General features: G+C 43.4%; 1 protein-coding gene across 3 annotated transcripts in view; it reads right to left on the bottom strand.

Annotated features, from left to right (window-relative positions):
- MBNL3 (muscleblind like splicing regulator 3) overlaps positions 1-14111 on the bottom strand; it is a 122742-nt gene that overhangs the window by 18575 nt on the left and 90056 nt on the right. For 2 of the 3 annotated variants that reach the window (XM_036740207.1, XM_036740208.1), the window contains exons 4-5: positions 9460-9660; positions 8060-8296 (exon numbers count right to left, since the gene is read on the bottom strand). In XM_036740207.1, coding sequence (XP_036596102.1) covers positions 8060-8296; positions 9460-9660 — 438 coding nt within the window. Of the gene's footprint in view, positions 1-7306; positions 7466-8059; positions 8297-9459; positions 9661-14111 lie in introns of all 3 variants that reach the window. The other variant, XM_036740209.1, reaches the window with a different exon arrangement.

Genomic DNA, 14111 nt, shown 5'->3' with positions numbered 1-14111 from the left:
AACCTTTTACCTGTCTTGAGATAGTGGAGTGCCAGGAGAGGAAAGGGTGCTTAGGGAAGTTTCATCTCTCCTCTCCTTTCTCTTTTTTCATTCTGAAGGCTGGTCCCTGGAGTGGGAAAACTTGGGGCCATCTTGGATTCTTCCCTCTCCTCCATCCAGTTGATTACCATCATTCTCTCGTACTCTTCCTTAGAAATGTCTCTGGAATCCATCCCTATCTCAACATTTCTATGGCTATCACTCTAGGTCAAGCCCCAAATACCTCCAAAGCTTCCCAATAGGTCTTCCTGAAGCCCATCTGTCTTGCCTATGCTGCCAGACTGATCTTCCCAAAACATAACTGTAATCCTGGCTCATTAGGGCTCTAGAACCTACAGCCTGAGCCTGGCCTTCAGGGCCCTCCACCAATTGGTTCCATAAGAAAGTGACTGATGGTTGGTACTCTATTATATAATACTGGATTGGTTCAGAATGAAGGGGATGGGAGTGTTCTGGTCCTTTGTGGATTCAGTTTCTTAGAACAGATTAAAATGTATTTATTGTAAAAATCATTTGAGGCAGTGTGGAATAGCTGTTAGAGGATCCCCCAGTTGTATGACCCTGGCCAAGTAATTTAACCTCTCGGTGCCTCCAGGCAGCTCTCTAAGGCTTGAAGTTGCAGCGTAGTTAGTTGCCAGTCTGTATGAGTAGTGGGAGTTCCCTACACCAAAGAAATCACATATCTGGATTAAAAAAAGCCCAACGACCAAAAAACCAAACCATACAATTTGTCCTGTGGCCTCTAAGAATAGGAGGAAAAAGAAAGACAGAATCATTAGTAAAGGATTCCCTTCAAAAAAGGGTTTTGAAAAACAAGCAGAACTGAGAAGATTTCAGGAGGGAAAGCATGTTGATTCTTTAAATGTTTTGGAAAGGGGGATCTGACTGTTCTGCTTGGCTCTCAAGGGCTGGAGCACTCCAGGAGCAAGGGCAGAAGCTACAGTGAGGCAAGAGGGGCTCAAAATGAAGAGAAGCTTCTCGGTAACAGGCATCTCCCCACAAGAAGAGGAAAGAACTAGCCCATACAGTGGGGTCTCTAATGCAATTGAATCGAACAAATATTTACTAAGCATTTGTTATGTGGAAGGCACTATGGTAAGGAACCCAAAGACAAAAATAACAGTCCCTGCCCCCAAGAGGCTTACATTCTACTAGATGGAAGCAAGCTGTAGACAGAGAAGTAACTACCAAATATGTACAAGATAAATGGGAAATGATTTCAGGAGGCACTTCAGGGTAGCCTTAAATGGAGCTAGAGACTGGAAGAGGTTGAAGTGAGGAGGAATAGCATTCCAGACATGGGTACTAGCTGTCTAAAGGTATGGTGGCAGGAGACAGAATTGTGCATATTGGGAACAGCCAGTAGGCCATTTGGCTAGCAATATGAAAGAAGCCTGGAAGTATGAGTGAGAGCCAGACTATGGAGGGCTCTCAGTGCCAGGATGAGGATGTTTGTATTTTATCCTAGAAACCTAGAAGCAGGGAAATAATATGGTCAGATGTGTATTTTAGGAATATCACTTTGGTAGCTACATGGAGGGTAGATTGGAGAGAGGGAGAGAATGGAAGCAGGGAGACCAATTAGAAGTCTATTGAAATAGTTTACCTGAGAGGTGCCAAGGACCGGAATCAGGGTAGTGCCTCTGGGAGTGAAGAAAAGGGGATATACAGGAGACATGTTGTGATAGCAGGATTATCAAGTCTTGGCAAGTACTTAATGTGGGGGGCAGGGAGAGAGGAGTCAAGGAAGATTCTAAGACTGTGAAGCTGGGTAAATGGGAGGATGGTGTGTCCTTTAGGTTTCAGGGAAGACACAATGGGTTTCATTTTGAACATGTTGAGTTTGCCATGTTAATTGGACATCTAAATGGAGATAGTCCTCCAGTAGGCTGTTGGTGATGTGGGATGGGATTTCAAAAGAAATTAGGGCTGGATATCTAGATTTAGGAAACATTGGCCTAGAGATGATAATTGAAACCATGGCAGCTGGTGAGAGAGTAAGAGTGGCAGATAAGAGAAGAGGGCCTAGTGGAGAGCTTTAGGGCACATTCAGACTCAGTGGTCAGTGGGGAGAAGAATGATGGTCCAGCAAAGAAGACTGAGGTGGAACAGTCAGCCAGGGAGGAGAACCAAGAGAGAACAATATCACAGAAGGCAAGAGAGGAGAGGATTTTTTCTCTCTCCAGGTTAATGAAAGGTGTTTAAGATTGTTAAAAACAGCTGGGAAGAATGAGGATTGAGATGAGGCCATTAGATTTGGCAGCTAAGAACCATTGGATTTCACAGTTACACACCTTGGAAGGAACAGTTTCAGTCAAGGGGTGAGGCTAGAAGCCAGCCTTCAAGAGGCTGAAAAAGTGAGGAAAATGGAGAAACAAATATGGTATGGGAGGACTTAGAGAATTCTGATAGATCCTTCTTTTAGGACTATAGGACCATAAACCTTCAATGGGAAAGAACCTCAGAGGCCATCTAGTCCATTCTCTTCATTTCACAGAGGAGAAAACTGGGAAGAAAAGATATAAGATGCTAGTTTGAGGTGATGCCAGGCTTGAGTAAAGTTTTGGGGGCTGTTTTGTTTTTTAATTTTGGTGTCAGGGTGGGCATGTTTGCAGGTGGCAGGGAAGGAGCCAGTGGACAAAGGAGAGGCTGAAGATGAGTGAATAAGAGCCAAGGGCCAAGGTCCTAGGGGAGATGAGAGGGGATGAGCACAAATACCCAAGTGGAAGAGTTGGCCTTAGAAAAGAGGAGAGTCACCTCTTTCTCAGGATCACTGGGACTATGTAAGCAGATGATTGCTCTACCGGGATAAGCTAGAGGGAATTCCTGCACCGGGTAGGAAATTGGATTAGATGCCATCCAAGTTCCCTTATAACCTTAGGCTTTCATACTTTTTAGTTTGTAATCTTATTTATGTGTATTACAGTCTATTCTTGATTACCCACAATTGGGGGGGGGAGGCAGAGATAATAATATGTAGATGAAATGCAGAGCTATTTCCCCAAACTCATTTTTAGCATCTAGTTTCAAGCTTTTTGCATTTTGGGCAGCCATTTATTAGAGCTACTCAGAAGAAATGTTTTTAGAGAATCTTTTCCTCTTTTTACTCTCCGTATTCACCCATAGCCAATAGTGATGGGAACAGAGAAATGGCTAAAAGGCAAGGCAGTGAGAGGGGAATCAGCAAAAGGCAGAGAGCAAGAGCAAGAAGCAAAGGGTTTGCCTAATCTCTAAACTGGATGTGATCAGCAGAGGCCCCAGTCCTGAATATTCACTTAGATTTGATGAGATTCTATTTCACAAACCATATAAACCAAAAGACCCATAGAGTCATGGGAATATTAGGACTGGCAGGGACATCAGAGACCATTTGCCCCAATTTTACATAGGAGGAAACTTGAGCTTCAGAATAGGGAAGTGACTCACCCAAGGTCACACAGAGAAATAGTGATAGAGGCAGCCCAAGGACACAGACTGCCAATCTCTCAGCCTTGTAATTTTGCCACTGCACCATGTGCCCTCCCCCCTTTTTTGGGCTTTCTCTTCCATACTTTCCTTTGTCTTGTCTTTAGTGTGATGTAATGCATAGAGCTGGACCTGAAATCAGGAAGACCTGAGTTCAAATTTGCCCTTAGACTCTTACTGGCTATTGACCTTGGGCAAGAAACTTAACCTCTGTTTGCCTCAGTTTCCTCAACTGTAAAATGGGGTTATTAATACCACCTACCTCCCAGAGTTGTTGGAAGGCTCAAACAAGATAATATTTGAAGAGCACTTGGCACATAGTAGGTACTATCTAAATGCTAGCTATCATTATAAATTCTGCCTCTGTCACCTGTGTGACTTTGTGCAATTGACTTCACTACTCTAGCTTTCAGTCCCACCCCCAACCACCTCTAAAAGAGAGGGGCAGGACCACATAACCATTAAAGTCCCTTTCGAGTTGAAATCTCTGATCCCACAAATGACATTGAAAATCCACAATGCAACAATACAATTGGCCAGAATGATTGGACTGCACTAATTAATTCCAAAGCTGGACTCCAATAATTGACAATTGGACAATAATAGTTGAACCCCGCTTAAAAAGGGGCTTCTTTCTTCAACTGTTTTTGAAAGTAAACTCAACACTCTTCTTTCCCCTTTCCCCACTGAAAAGGCATCTACCTACTCAAGTCAAAGGGCTGCAGAAAAAAACCCCAAAACCGTAACAAAAGAGAGGCTTGACAGAGGTCACTTGACTTAGGAGAGAGCCAGGTGACCATCATGGTCACCAATTAGCCATAGGGTCCTGGGCAAGGCACTTCAGCTCATCGGTAAGGTGGAGCAAAGATTCCCTCCACTCCCTACCCAATAAAGATTTTGTGAGCCAAGTCCTCTGCAACTCTCAAGGGCTGGCTGGTACTTTCCAAGCGTGTTACTGATCTTGGTTTCATTCCTATACTTTTCCTGTTGCTTGGGACATTGTGAATGAGCAGCCATGGCTTCTGACCCTCTTTAGCTCAGTTTTTAACTCACACTTGGAAATACCTATGAAAACCCTACAAACTGAAGGCTTCTTGTGAAAATGCCCAGCCAGTTGCAACTTCCTTGGGAGGACAGAATTCACAGGGCATCGAACCTTCTATTCTCTCACCATTTAGCCGTAGGAGATGCCCTTGTGGCTGATAAAGTGTGGGAGAGGGGTGGGAAGTGGGAGGGTCCCATTGATTTTCAGGTGGCACTGGAGGGAGGCTGTGAATTGGTGGCACAACTGTCCAACTGGCCCAGAGCCTTTTCTCTTGGGCCATCCTGTCTTTCCCATATCATGTATTATTTTGGAAATGAGAAATAATAACCATACTCTCTCCTCTTTGGAAACTTTAAAGTATAACTAGGAGTTATTATTATACATGTTAGAGGCAGGGCAGCATAGTTGGATATGGTGTTTGGCCTGTGTTTCAATCTCTGACACTAGCCATGTGATCCTGGGTAAGTCACTTAACGTCTATGGCAGAACTGACCCAAGGGACTACTTCCTTAGTTATGGCAATGTGTAAGATGATGAATTCTTAATAAAATCAAAAGATGCATATTTTCAAATGCTCCTTAACGGTTCTGATGAGATGTTCCAAGTTGTTCTGGCTAGTTTTCCATTTATGCATCTTAACAGCCGAGGCCATTTTATTCTGCACCTGCTCCTCTTTCAAATCTCTCAGGTCTTTGCCTCTAAGACTGGTATAAACCGTTTAAAATCCATTATCATACTGCCAGCAGAAAGAGTAAGGCGATTCCCTGAGACTTATTTTCTAAGTCATAGGCTGCTGATCTGTAATCTGCACTTGTAGTGGAAGTTTCCAAGCTAAGGATATCACCAACCCTTGCCTTATTTGTGAGTTATTACCGTTAATGATAACAGTAATAAGATGCTTCTTATTTGCTAGAATAGTTTTAGAATAGCTCACATTTCTTAAGGTTTTCAAAAACTTTACATTTCTTATCTTATTTGATCCTCATAACGAACTTGAGAGGTAAGTCCTAGATATATCGCCCCCCATTTTATAGATCAGAAAACTGAGGTTCATAGAGAGGAAAATGACTTGCTCAGGCTCACATGCTTATGAAGCACCTGAGGTAGAATCTGAGCCCAGGTCTGACTCCAAGGCCAATGCTGTAGGAATGATGTCATGTTGAGAAAATGGTCTGGAAGTGGAAGTCAATCAACGAACATTTGTTAAGCATCTACTTTGTGCCAGAATGAAATACTTTTGACTCTCAAGGGGCTACCATTCTAAATCTTTAGCAAATGTCCACATTAAGAATTTATTCAGTTTTTCTGTTATGATCGCAGAAAGAGCAATGGCCTGAGAGCCAGAAGACTTGACATGTGATCGTGGGCAAATCACATAACCCCTTGGAATCTCAGGTTCTTTATCTATAAAATGGGAGGAAATCTACTTGAGCTATCCACTCCACAGGGTTGGTGTGGTCATACATTAGTCATTTCAGAGGCTATTGCCTCTGAAAACACTGACTAAAAAAAAAAGAAAGAAAAAAGATCTCTCCCTCTCCAAATACACACTCAAACACCCATATTGCACACAACACACCACTAGACCTCTGTGATGATGAAACTGCCCTGAAATCAATCGTGGATTTCTGACTTTGAGCTCAGTATTCACACAATTGGTAAAATGCAAACTTTCTCTGCAGAGCAGGCTGTTTTCTGGAGATCCAAAGCATTCCCCACAAAGATGGGCAGCCCCCTTGCAGAGGACAAATGGCAAGGTCTTTTCCAGACAGTGACATGCAGGGCAAGAAAAGGGAGCCCCAGGTCGAAGGCCGCCTCACTGGGGTCCCTCTGGGGGTGGACAGCTGCTGGAGTCCTAATTAACAGGCAAGGAGCAGCGAGGGCCAAGGAGCGAAGGCTGGGTGGCATGAAAACACAGCAATAAGACGGACCATGCAGCCTTGGCGGCGAGGGAGGGGGAAAACCACGAAGGCATCATACAATATGGCTTTTCAAAGGCTAGACATGCATGGCATGGGGCATTCACTCTGGTAAATGCCCCATGCTAACTCTGTTTGGCATTCAGCCCCTCTCAAGCAGCTTAGAAGTGAAAAGAAGTGTGGTCGGATACCAATGAGTTTTCCAAAAGTCGATTCGTAAGTTGGTACAAGGAGGTTCAACACACTTGCAGAATGACACAAAGATTGGTGTGGTCTTTTTTAAGTGCTTAAATTTTTTTTAAAAGATAAAAACAACCCGCCACCTCTTTTGCTCAGGATGTCGAAGCTGCCTTGAGAGGTAGGACAAACAGCAAGGGGTTTAAGGAAACTGCTTCCTGAATATTTTTTTTTCAGCTTTCCTGAGTTAGAAACATTTTTTTTTCTGGGTTCATGGGTTTTTTTTTTTTTTTTTGGTTTTTTGATTTTCTTTTGCTTTTTTTTTTTTTCCCAGAGCCTCATACCGACATGCCTGAGAGGATTCCTGCTGGACAGCAGGCTTCCTTTTGCTCCCTTTTCCTCCAGGGCTAAAAGATCTCAAAAAGTTAATGAATAATGTAAACTCTTTCCCAAAGCTGGGGAATGCCATGACACAAAATCCATAAATGTTTTAGAATGACTATCTGATGGGCATAGAAATAGGGTTGATTAGTTGTTGGGCACCCAGTCGCATGAATAAAACATGCGTTAGTTTGATTTGAAGATCAACTAGCACTTAGTAGTAGTTTAGTAGTTTCCAGATCAACCCAAAACAAAACAAGTTCGTTCCAAGCTGAGGTACCAGGGCCGCTAAACGAGTTTTTCCAAGCTGGGGTACCAGGGCCGCTATACGACGCAAGGAATACAATGAGTATCTTCTAGCTCCCCAAAAGGACCTGGCATCAATCTTTCCACGAAGAGAAGGCCACCTGACTTGTGCATGCCGGGAAAGGGCCCACTGCTTAAATAAACAAACAAACAAAAATCCCCATTACCCTAGAATTTCAACTGCATTCTCTTCTATCATCCTAACAATAATCTAGCCCTTAGATACTCCAAATGGTAAGGAAGGCTGGTGCCCTCTTCAAAATTCAGGACCATTGGTTTAGCCCTATTGGCCTCACAAGTAGAGGCAAGAAAAGTCCCCTGTAGGGTACAAGGCACTCTTGTTTGGGGCTTGCCTTCAGTGGGCTTCTGCTTCTAAGAAGAGTGGATCCAGGGTGCCCATAATAGTGTTGTTTTAATGATTGCCATTGTCACCATGGTGGGAAAGGCCCACACCACTGCACAGCACTGAGGCCAGAGACCACATCAATGCTACCTTTGGGACCCGGATACCTACGGCAAACCCCTCTTTCCAGAAATCACAAGAAGGGGGACAGGGAGCAGGACTAAAGAGAATAAGGTATAGACAGCGGGCACCAGGCTGGGACTCCTGACCATTCAGTTCAATCCTTTCCATTATTCTATATTATGGGATAATGAATGTGCTTATTACCTTCTTTTGAAAAAAGCAAAGAAAACAAATGTCCTGGGACAATGGGCCCCGCCTTACCATCGCAGCTGCAGCTGTCTGGTTAGCCTGGTGTTGAGCTGCCTTGATTTTGGCTTGCAGGTGTGCAGGGGGATGAAAGTACTTGCATTTCTCCCGGGAGCAGCGGCCTTTGATGTAATCCATGCACACTGTAACGGTGTTCTCATTTGCGTCTATCATGGCAATATCAACAGGGTGGGCATACCGGCAATCATTCTCACCTCGGGTACAGTTTCCACGTTGAAATTCTCTGCAAACCTTAAAGAAAAAGCACAAGGAAGATTTTGACACATGCATATATCTTTTAGGCCCTCTCGTGTCAAGGCAACTCAGAATAATGGAATGGGTGACACTCTTCAATACAGAGTTGCTAGTGGGCAATGGCATAAAAAGAAATTACTTAAGAAGTATGGACAGACACAGACTTTCAGTTCCTGTAAAAAAGAAAAGAAAATTAACATGCCAATCTCCCCCAACCTTATTTGTTGAACATGCATTGTCTTGAGGCCTGCATTTAATCTGCGGTCAGGACCAAAAGCCTGTAATGTTTGCACACAGTAGCTATTTTCCTAAGGGCTCCGATGAGTTTTTATCTCACATCAATGCACTACTGGTTTTTCACAACAGACCTGTGAACCATGACTGCCTTCCCTGACATCGTGTCCGATTAACTTTCATTATGAGACCACAATGTGTTCTTAAGAGGTCGCCAATAGGGCCATCTTGGTAAAGAATCAACAGCTTCTTGCTTTGAAGTAATGGCTAATGACACATAAGGGATAAGAGTGGGGCTTCAATCAGGCCAAGTGCAGGTGGACATTTCATTGGGATTTCCCTTCCTAAGAGATTATGGGAGGATCTCCAGGGCATTGGCCTTATGTTGGGTCAAAGGCTTCATTTAATTTATCGCAAGGCTTAGCCAGAGTGATTCCATTTTCAGAAAGGGTTGGCCACATGTTTAAAGAGGGTGATGTGGTTGACAAGTACTCAAGTTCTAGTTTGACTCAGAGGGTCACTTACAGACACAGTAGAACTCTGTTGTAATGTTGGTGCCAAGAGACAGGGAACATACCCACATTTGAGATGGCCCATATTCCATCGAGAGAGATTTAGTATCAATCGCCATGTATATCAGGAAGGAAAGTCCATGGCAAGGTCCCTGGCCCCCCTATACTTCAATGGATCCAAGATCTTGGGAAGAGGGAAGCTTTCTCTAATGGGATTTTTATTGTAGGAACTAAAATTTAAAACATGCTTTCAACTCCAATACTCTGAAGGTGACTTCAGCAGTGGTCCACTGCCATGATTTTTTTTTACCTTTGTATAAGAGAATTTCAAATGATTGAGTTCTGAAAGTAGTCTGCTTTCCATAAAAGGCAATGCATCCTTTAACATTAAGCGTTTTCTTTCTATAAAAATACCTCCAGTTTATCTGTACGCATCAATTTCTGACCAGCAGTGCCTCCTGGTACTGTGACAGGTGGGTTTCCGGACATCAGCACGGGCGCATTTGGCAAGAGCTCTGCAGGAACCAAGCCCATCCCAGGAGAAACATGACTTAGATAAGGACTGAAAGCCATGGTGGGGCTAGTCGCAAGCGATGGAGTCACAGGAAATGTAGTCTGCATTTAGAGGAGAGAAAAGGAGAAAAATGTCACGGGCATCTGGGCGTCAACTGTTCTTAATATTACATACAGAGGTACCCTTTCACCTCGGGCCAAAGACAATTTTCTCATCCTTGCCTTTGATTCATCCATTTTCACAGTAATCTTCAGACATGGGTCGCTTTTAACACAGCAAATACCATTATTTTTAGGGGAAAAACTCACTGATGATGTTTAAGGCTTAATAATCTAATTAAGAAAGCAAGCCAGGTAATTGCAACAGCCCTGCAGCATCCAATTAAACCCCGTTTACTGAGTTTCTTCTTTTCAAGCTGTTCTCTCTCCCCTAATAGCAACCTCACCCACAGTCAACACATGCCTATGTATTACCTTAAAATGTTCTCATGCTAGACTGGAAAGCCTGAAGGGCCCGTATCCATATCTATGATATCTTTTGTGTCCCTCACAATGCTCAGGTACACAGTGGGTGCTTAATAGATGCTTATTGATTGGATGATTCAATTCAGTACCATTTGTCACATACCTACCAAATACTGTGAACACAAAGATAACAATGAAATGGCCCCTGCCCTCAAATAGCTTACATACTACTGGAGGGAAACACCATGTACATACATGAACTCACAAGGGTTCTACATCTTCTACTAATATTTCTATGCTATGCTTTCTATTGGAGTTCTTAAAGGGAACTTGTATTAATAATAATAGCTCCTGATCATAAGGCATTTTATGGCTACAAAGTACTTTCATATCTCATGTCATCTGAGCTCACAAGTATTGTCAGATCCGTTGGACACCTGAGGAAACTAAGACCCAAAAAGGAGGAGTGGCTTTGCAAAATTGGAGAGCTAGGCAGAGCTGAGGCAGAACGGGAAGAAAGGTCTCTGGGCCCCATGTCCAAAACTTCTGCCATGATCAGGTCCTGGCTTGAGGAGGTCTCAGAAAGTTTGTGCAAGATAAGAGTTGGAGTCAGTCCAGGAGAGACTGGACAATGGTATGGTGAGGAAGACAAACTGGGATACATCCTGGATTTGGATATACAAAGAGTTGGGACAGGATCTATGATTGTAGATTTTACAATCGCCTACAATCTACAAAGACAATCTACATTTGCCTTTGAGGGCAATCCTCTTCTCAAATAGTTTCATAAAAACATGTATATATACACATACATGGGTACATGTGTATACATATATTTATATGTATGCATGTAATACACACACACACATACATATTTTTTAAGGAGTAGTAGTGTGGTATACTGATTTAGAATCAGAGGACCTGAGTGTGAACCACGGTTTTGCTATTTACAACTTGTATGACACCTTTGTCAAGGCCTGTCTTTCTGTGCTTCAGTTTTGCCATCTGTAAAATGGGGGGAGGGCATGGTTCAAACCAGGGGCTCCTGAAAGGTCCTTTCCTTTGGAAGATCAGTGATCCTTTGAGGCCTGTGACACACTTACACATGAGGTTTGTTCTCTATTTGTTCTGTTTGTGTTCTTGTCTCCCTAACATAATTAAAAGTTCTTATGCGACAAGAGTGTGCTTTTTCCCTCTCCTCTATCACTGGTGGCATATGACCCTCTGGGCTGGGTGCAGAGCTCAGGTTCACTAATCAATCACTCATTGAGCCACAGAGAGAAAATATGCAACATGCAGAGGAGTGGAAAGAGTATTGAATTTTGAGCCAAAAGACCTGGTTTCAAATTCTGGCTCTGCTACTTTGACTATCTATCTAATCAAAATCCCTTCCCCTACTTTAGGGCTCAGTAAGATGCCACTTTAAAAGGAAGGGTTCAGCTCAGATGATGTCTAAAGTCCATTCCAGCTCTGACATTCTATGCTAATCCCTGAGATGTGAATAGAAATTTCCTGAGTGAATAGTAAATCCCGGTTAAATATAGAACTTTCCTGGTGGTAACAGTGCCATGAAACTGGGTGGAGCAGGGTAGGAGGCAAAGGATTCTCAATAGATGTTAATAGGGGCGATCTGGTTTTTTCCTGCTTTGTTGCAATGCCAAGCTTGGTTAGCTCCACCCTCCTGCCTGATAGTTCTTATCCAGTTGCCCAACAAATTCACATCTCAAACCTGTGAAGTGGGACAGTCCCAACAAAGGCTGAGGCTTACGGTGGTACTGTAACGTGAGGCCGGCAAGTCCCCCAATGTCTGCCATATCGTTATGTGCTTCCAAACCCTTTGGGTCAGACATCAAAGGAATGGGATGGGAGATGGGAAGGGTGTTGTCAGGAGGGCCAAATGAGAGAAAGGATATAAAGAAACACAGAATGTCTGAACTGAATTGGCCCTTAGAAGCCATTTATTCCAACCCCCCATTAAACAGGGTAGGAAACAGAGGCCTCTACAGTGCCAAGGAAATAGGAGCTATGATCATTACCTGGAAGAAGAAAGAGTTCTAGCCCTTTTCAATGGGCACACCAGCATGGACTAGTTAGGAACCAGTGCCCACTTAGGCAGCCCAGAGGGAGCTTAGCTTGAAAGGGATGAGATAAACAGGGAAGTTTCATTTGGTTAAGGGCAAGATAGAAAAAAGGGATGGTAGCAACAAGCCTGAGTGAGCAGGGGGAAGAATGGAGGTGGAGGCCTCAGTTTTGCCTCCCTGCCAACCTACCTATGCAGAGTGGCTATGAACTGAGGTCATGTGACAGAACGACAATTCCCACATACATAGCATTTCACACAATGGATGTCCTTTGATATGCTCAACACCAGCCCTCTCCCTATGGACAGACAGTAAAGGTTTATCTTACCTCCACTGGAGAACGAATGGGACCTGACTATGGTCTTGCAACTAGTCCAGTTAAGGAATGGAGGTAGGACTCCACCGTATCCTATGTCTTACTGAATGAGATTGATGATTCCAGGAATGAGCTGATGTGGCATGCATTTTATTTAGCAAGATAGCAATCTCTTGGAAATGGCTAATCAGGCATTCTGAGGCAATAAGGCTGACATTATCAGCCAAACACTGATGGATATCTATTCTCCCCAAACATACGTGCTCCTACTTTCTCATGGTAAATTTTTCAACGAAGAAAGAAAAATAATTTTTCTTCGCTCTGACTCTTTGTGACTGGCTTGTTAGAGAATGGCAAAGGAGCATTTTTAACTTTCTTAGTCATTTGAGTGGCCAAGAGAATTATGGTTAAGGGGCCCTGGGGATGGATTTTTCTGAACAAAAGATAATTGTTTAAGATTACCCTTTCCTTGGTAGCGAGCCCTGTGCCTGTTTCCCTTCACCTTTGCCACCTGACTAGGAAAGAAACACCCAAATACAGAAGCAAAGATGTAAAATTGCTGGCGGTGTTTACTTGGAGGACTGAGTCAGACTGGGGGATGCTTCTGCCATCCAAGCATAAGAATAATGGTGAAAGTTCAGGGGCAGGCCATAGACAACCAGCAGTGACCAACACTTTATACCAGGCATCTCAATGGACCCAAGACTCAGGAGGTAAGGACTCCTGTGAATATCTCCAAAAGGTGCTGCTCTTCTGATTCCTGCTTCTCATTGCCTGTTGAAATCCTATTGCTCAGGTGCCAATCCTCCATGAAGTCCTTCTCATTTGCCCTATACCCCCCACCCCACAGTTAGAGAAGTACCAGAGAGTGGCAGAGAATTTTGAGGACTCTAGAGGCATTTTACAGTGAAGGAGACAGGACCAGGAAGTGATGTGCCCCAAATCACAGAGTTAGTAGTGGAGCAGGGATTCAAATCCAGGTTTTGTGTGTTGTACTCAGGTTTTCTAGGGTTGCTTGTTAAGTCTTATCTCCCACATGCCTTATTTACTCCAAATAGACTATAAACCCCCTTGAAGGCAGAGACCACCGTGGAAAGAAGAGACGCTATCTGAAGTCCTAGCTCCAACACTCCAGGCATGCCATTTCCCTTAGTCAGAAGATCTGGGTGAAAACTTGGGCTCCACTATTTATGACTTGTATGACCCTGAGCAAGTCACTGGATATCTCTCAGGCTCAGTTTCCTCATCTGTAAAAGGGAGAGGTTGGTCTAAAGGTTCTCAAACAGTCTCCACCCCCTTTCCCCTTCTAGCTCTAAATCAGGTGATTATATGATTCTTAAAAAGTGTTTTACCTTCCTCAAAGGGCTGTGATGAAGAAAGTACTTTTATAAGCTTGAAAGCATGGTACAAATGTGAACTGTTATTTATATCTATATCATTCTCTCTTTCAAACATTTAGTTCACAGTAGTTACTTAACAAACATTCATTGAATGAATGAATGAATTAAGGACTAAGATTGTTCATTCAATAAGTGAGTTCTCTTTCTCAGCATTACCGCTAGTATGGCATGACCATTTAATATTTCATTAAGATCTAGCCCATGTAATGCTGTCCATTTGTAGCGCTGGGGGTGGGGGTGGGGGTCAGTATCATAGAGGAAGGTTTCTCTCATGCTGGTGGAATGTTACAA

Source organism: Trichosurus vulpecula, chromosome X, assembly GCF_011100635.1.
Source record: "Trichosurus vulpecula isolate mTriVul1 chromosome X, mTriVul1.pri, whole genome shotgun sequence".
NCBI classification, from domain to species: Eukaryota; Metazoa; Chordata; class Mammalia; order Diprotodontia; family Phalangeridae; genus Trichosurus; species Trichosurus vulpecula.
This window is presented reverse-complemented; position numbering and strand designations above follow the sequence as displayed.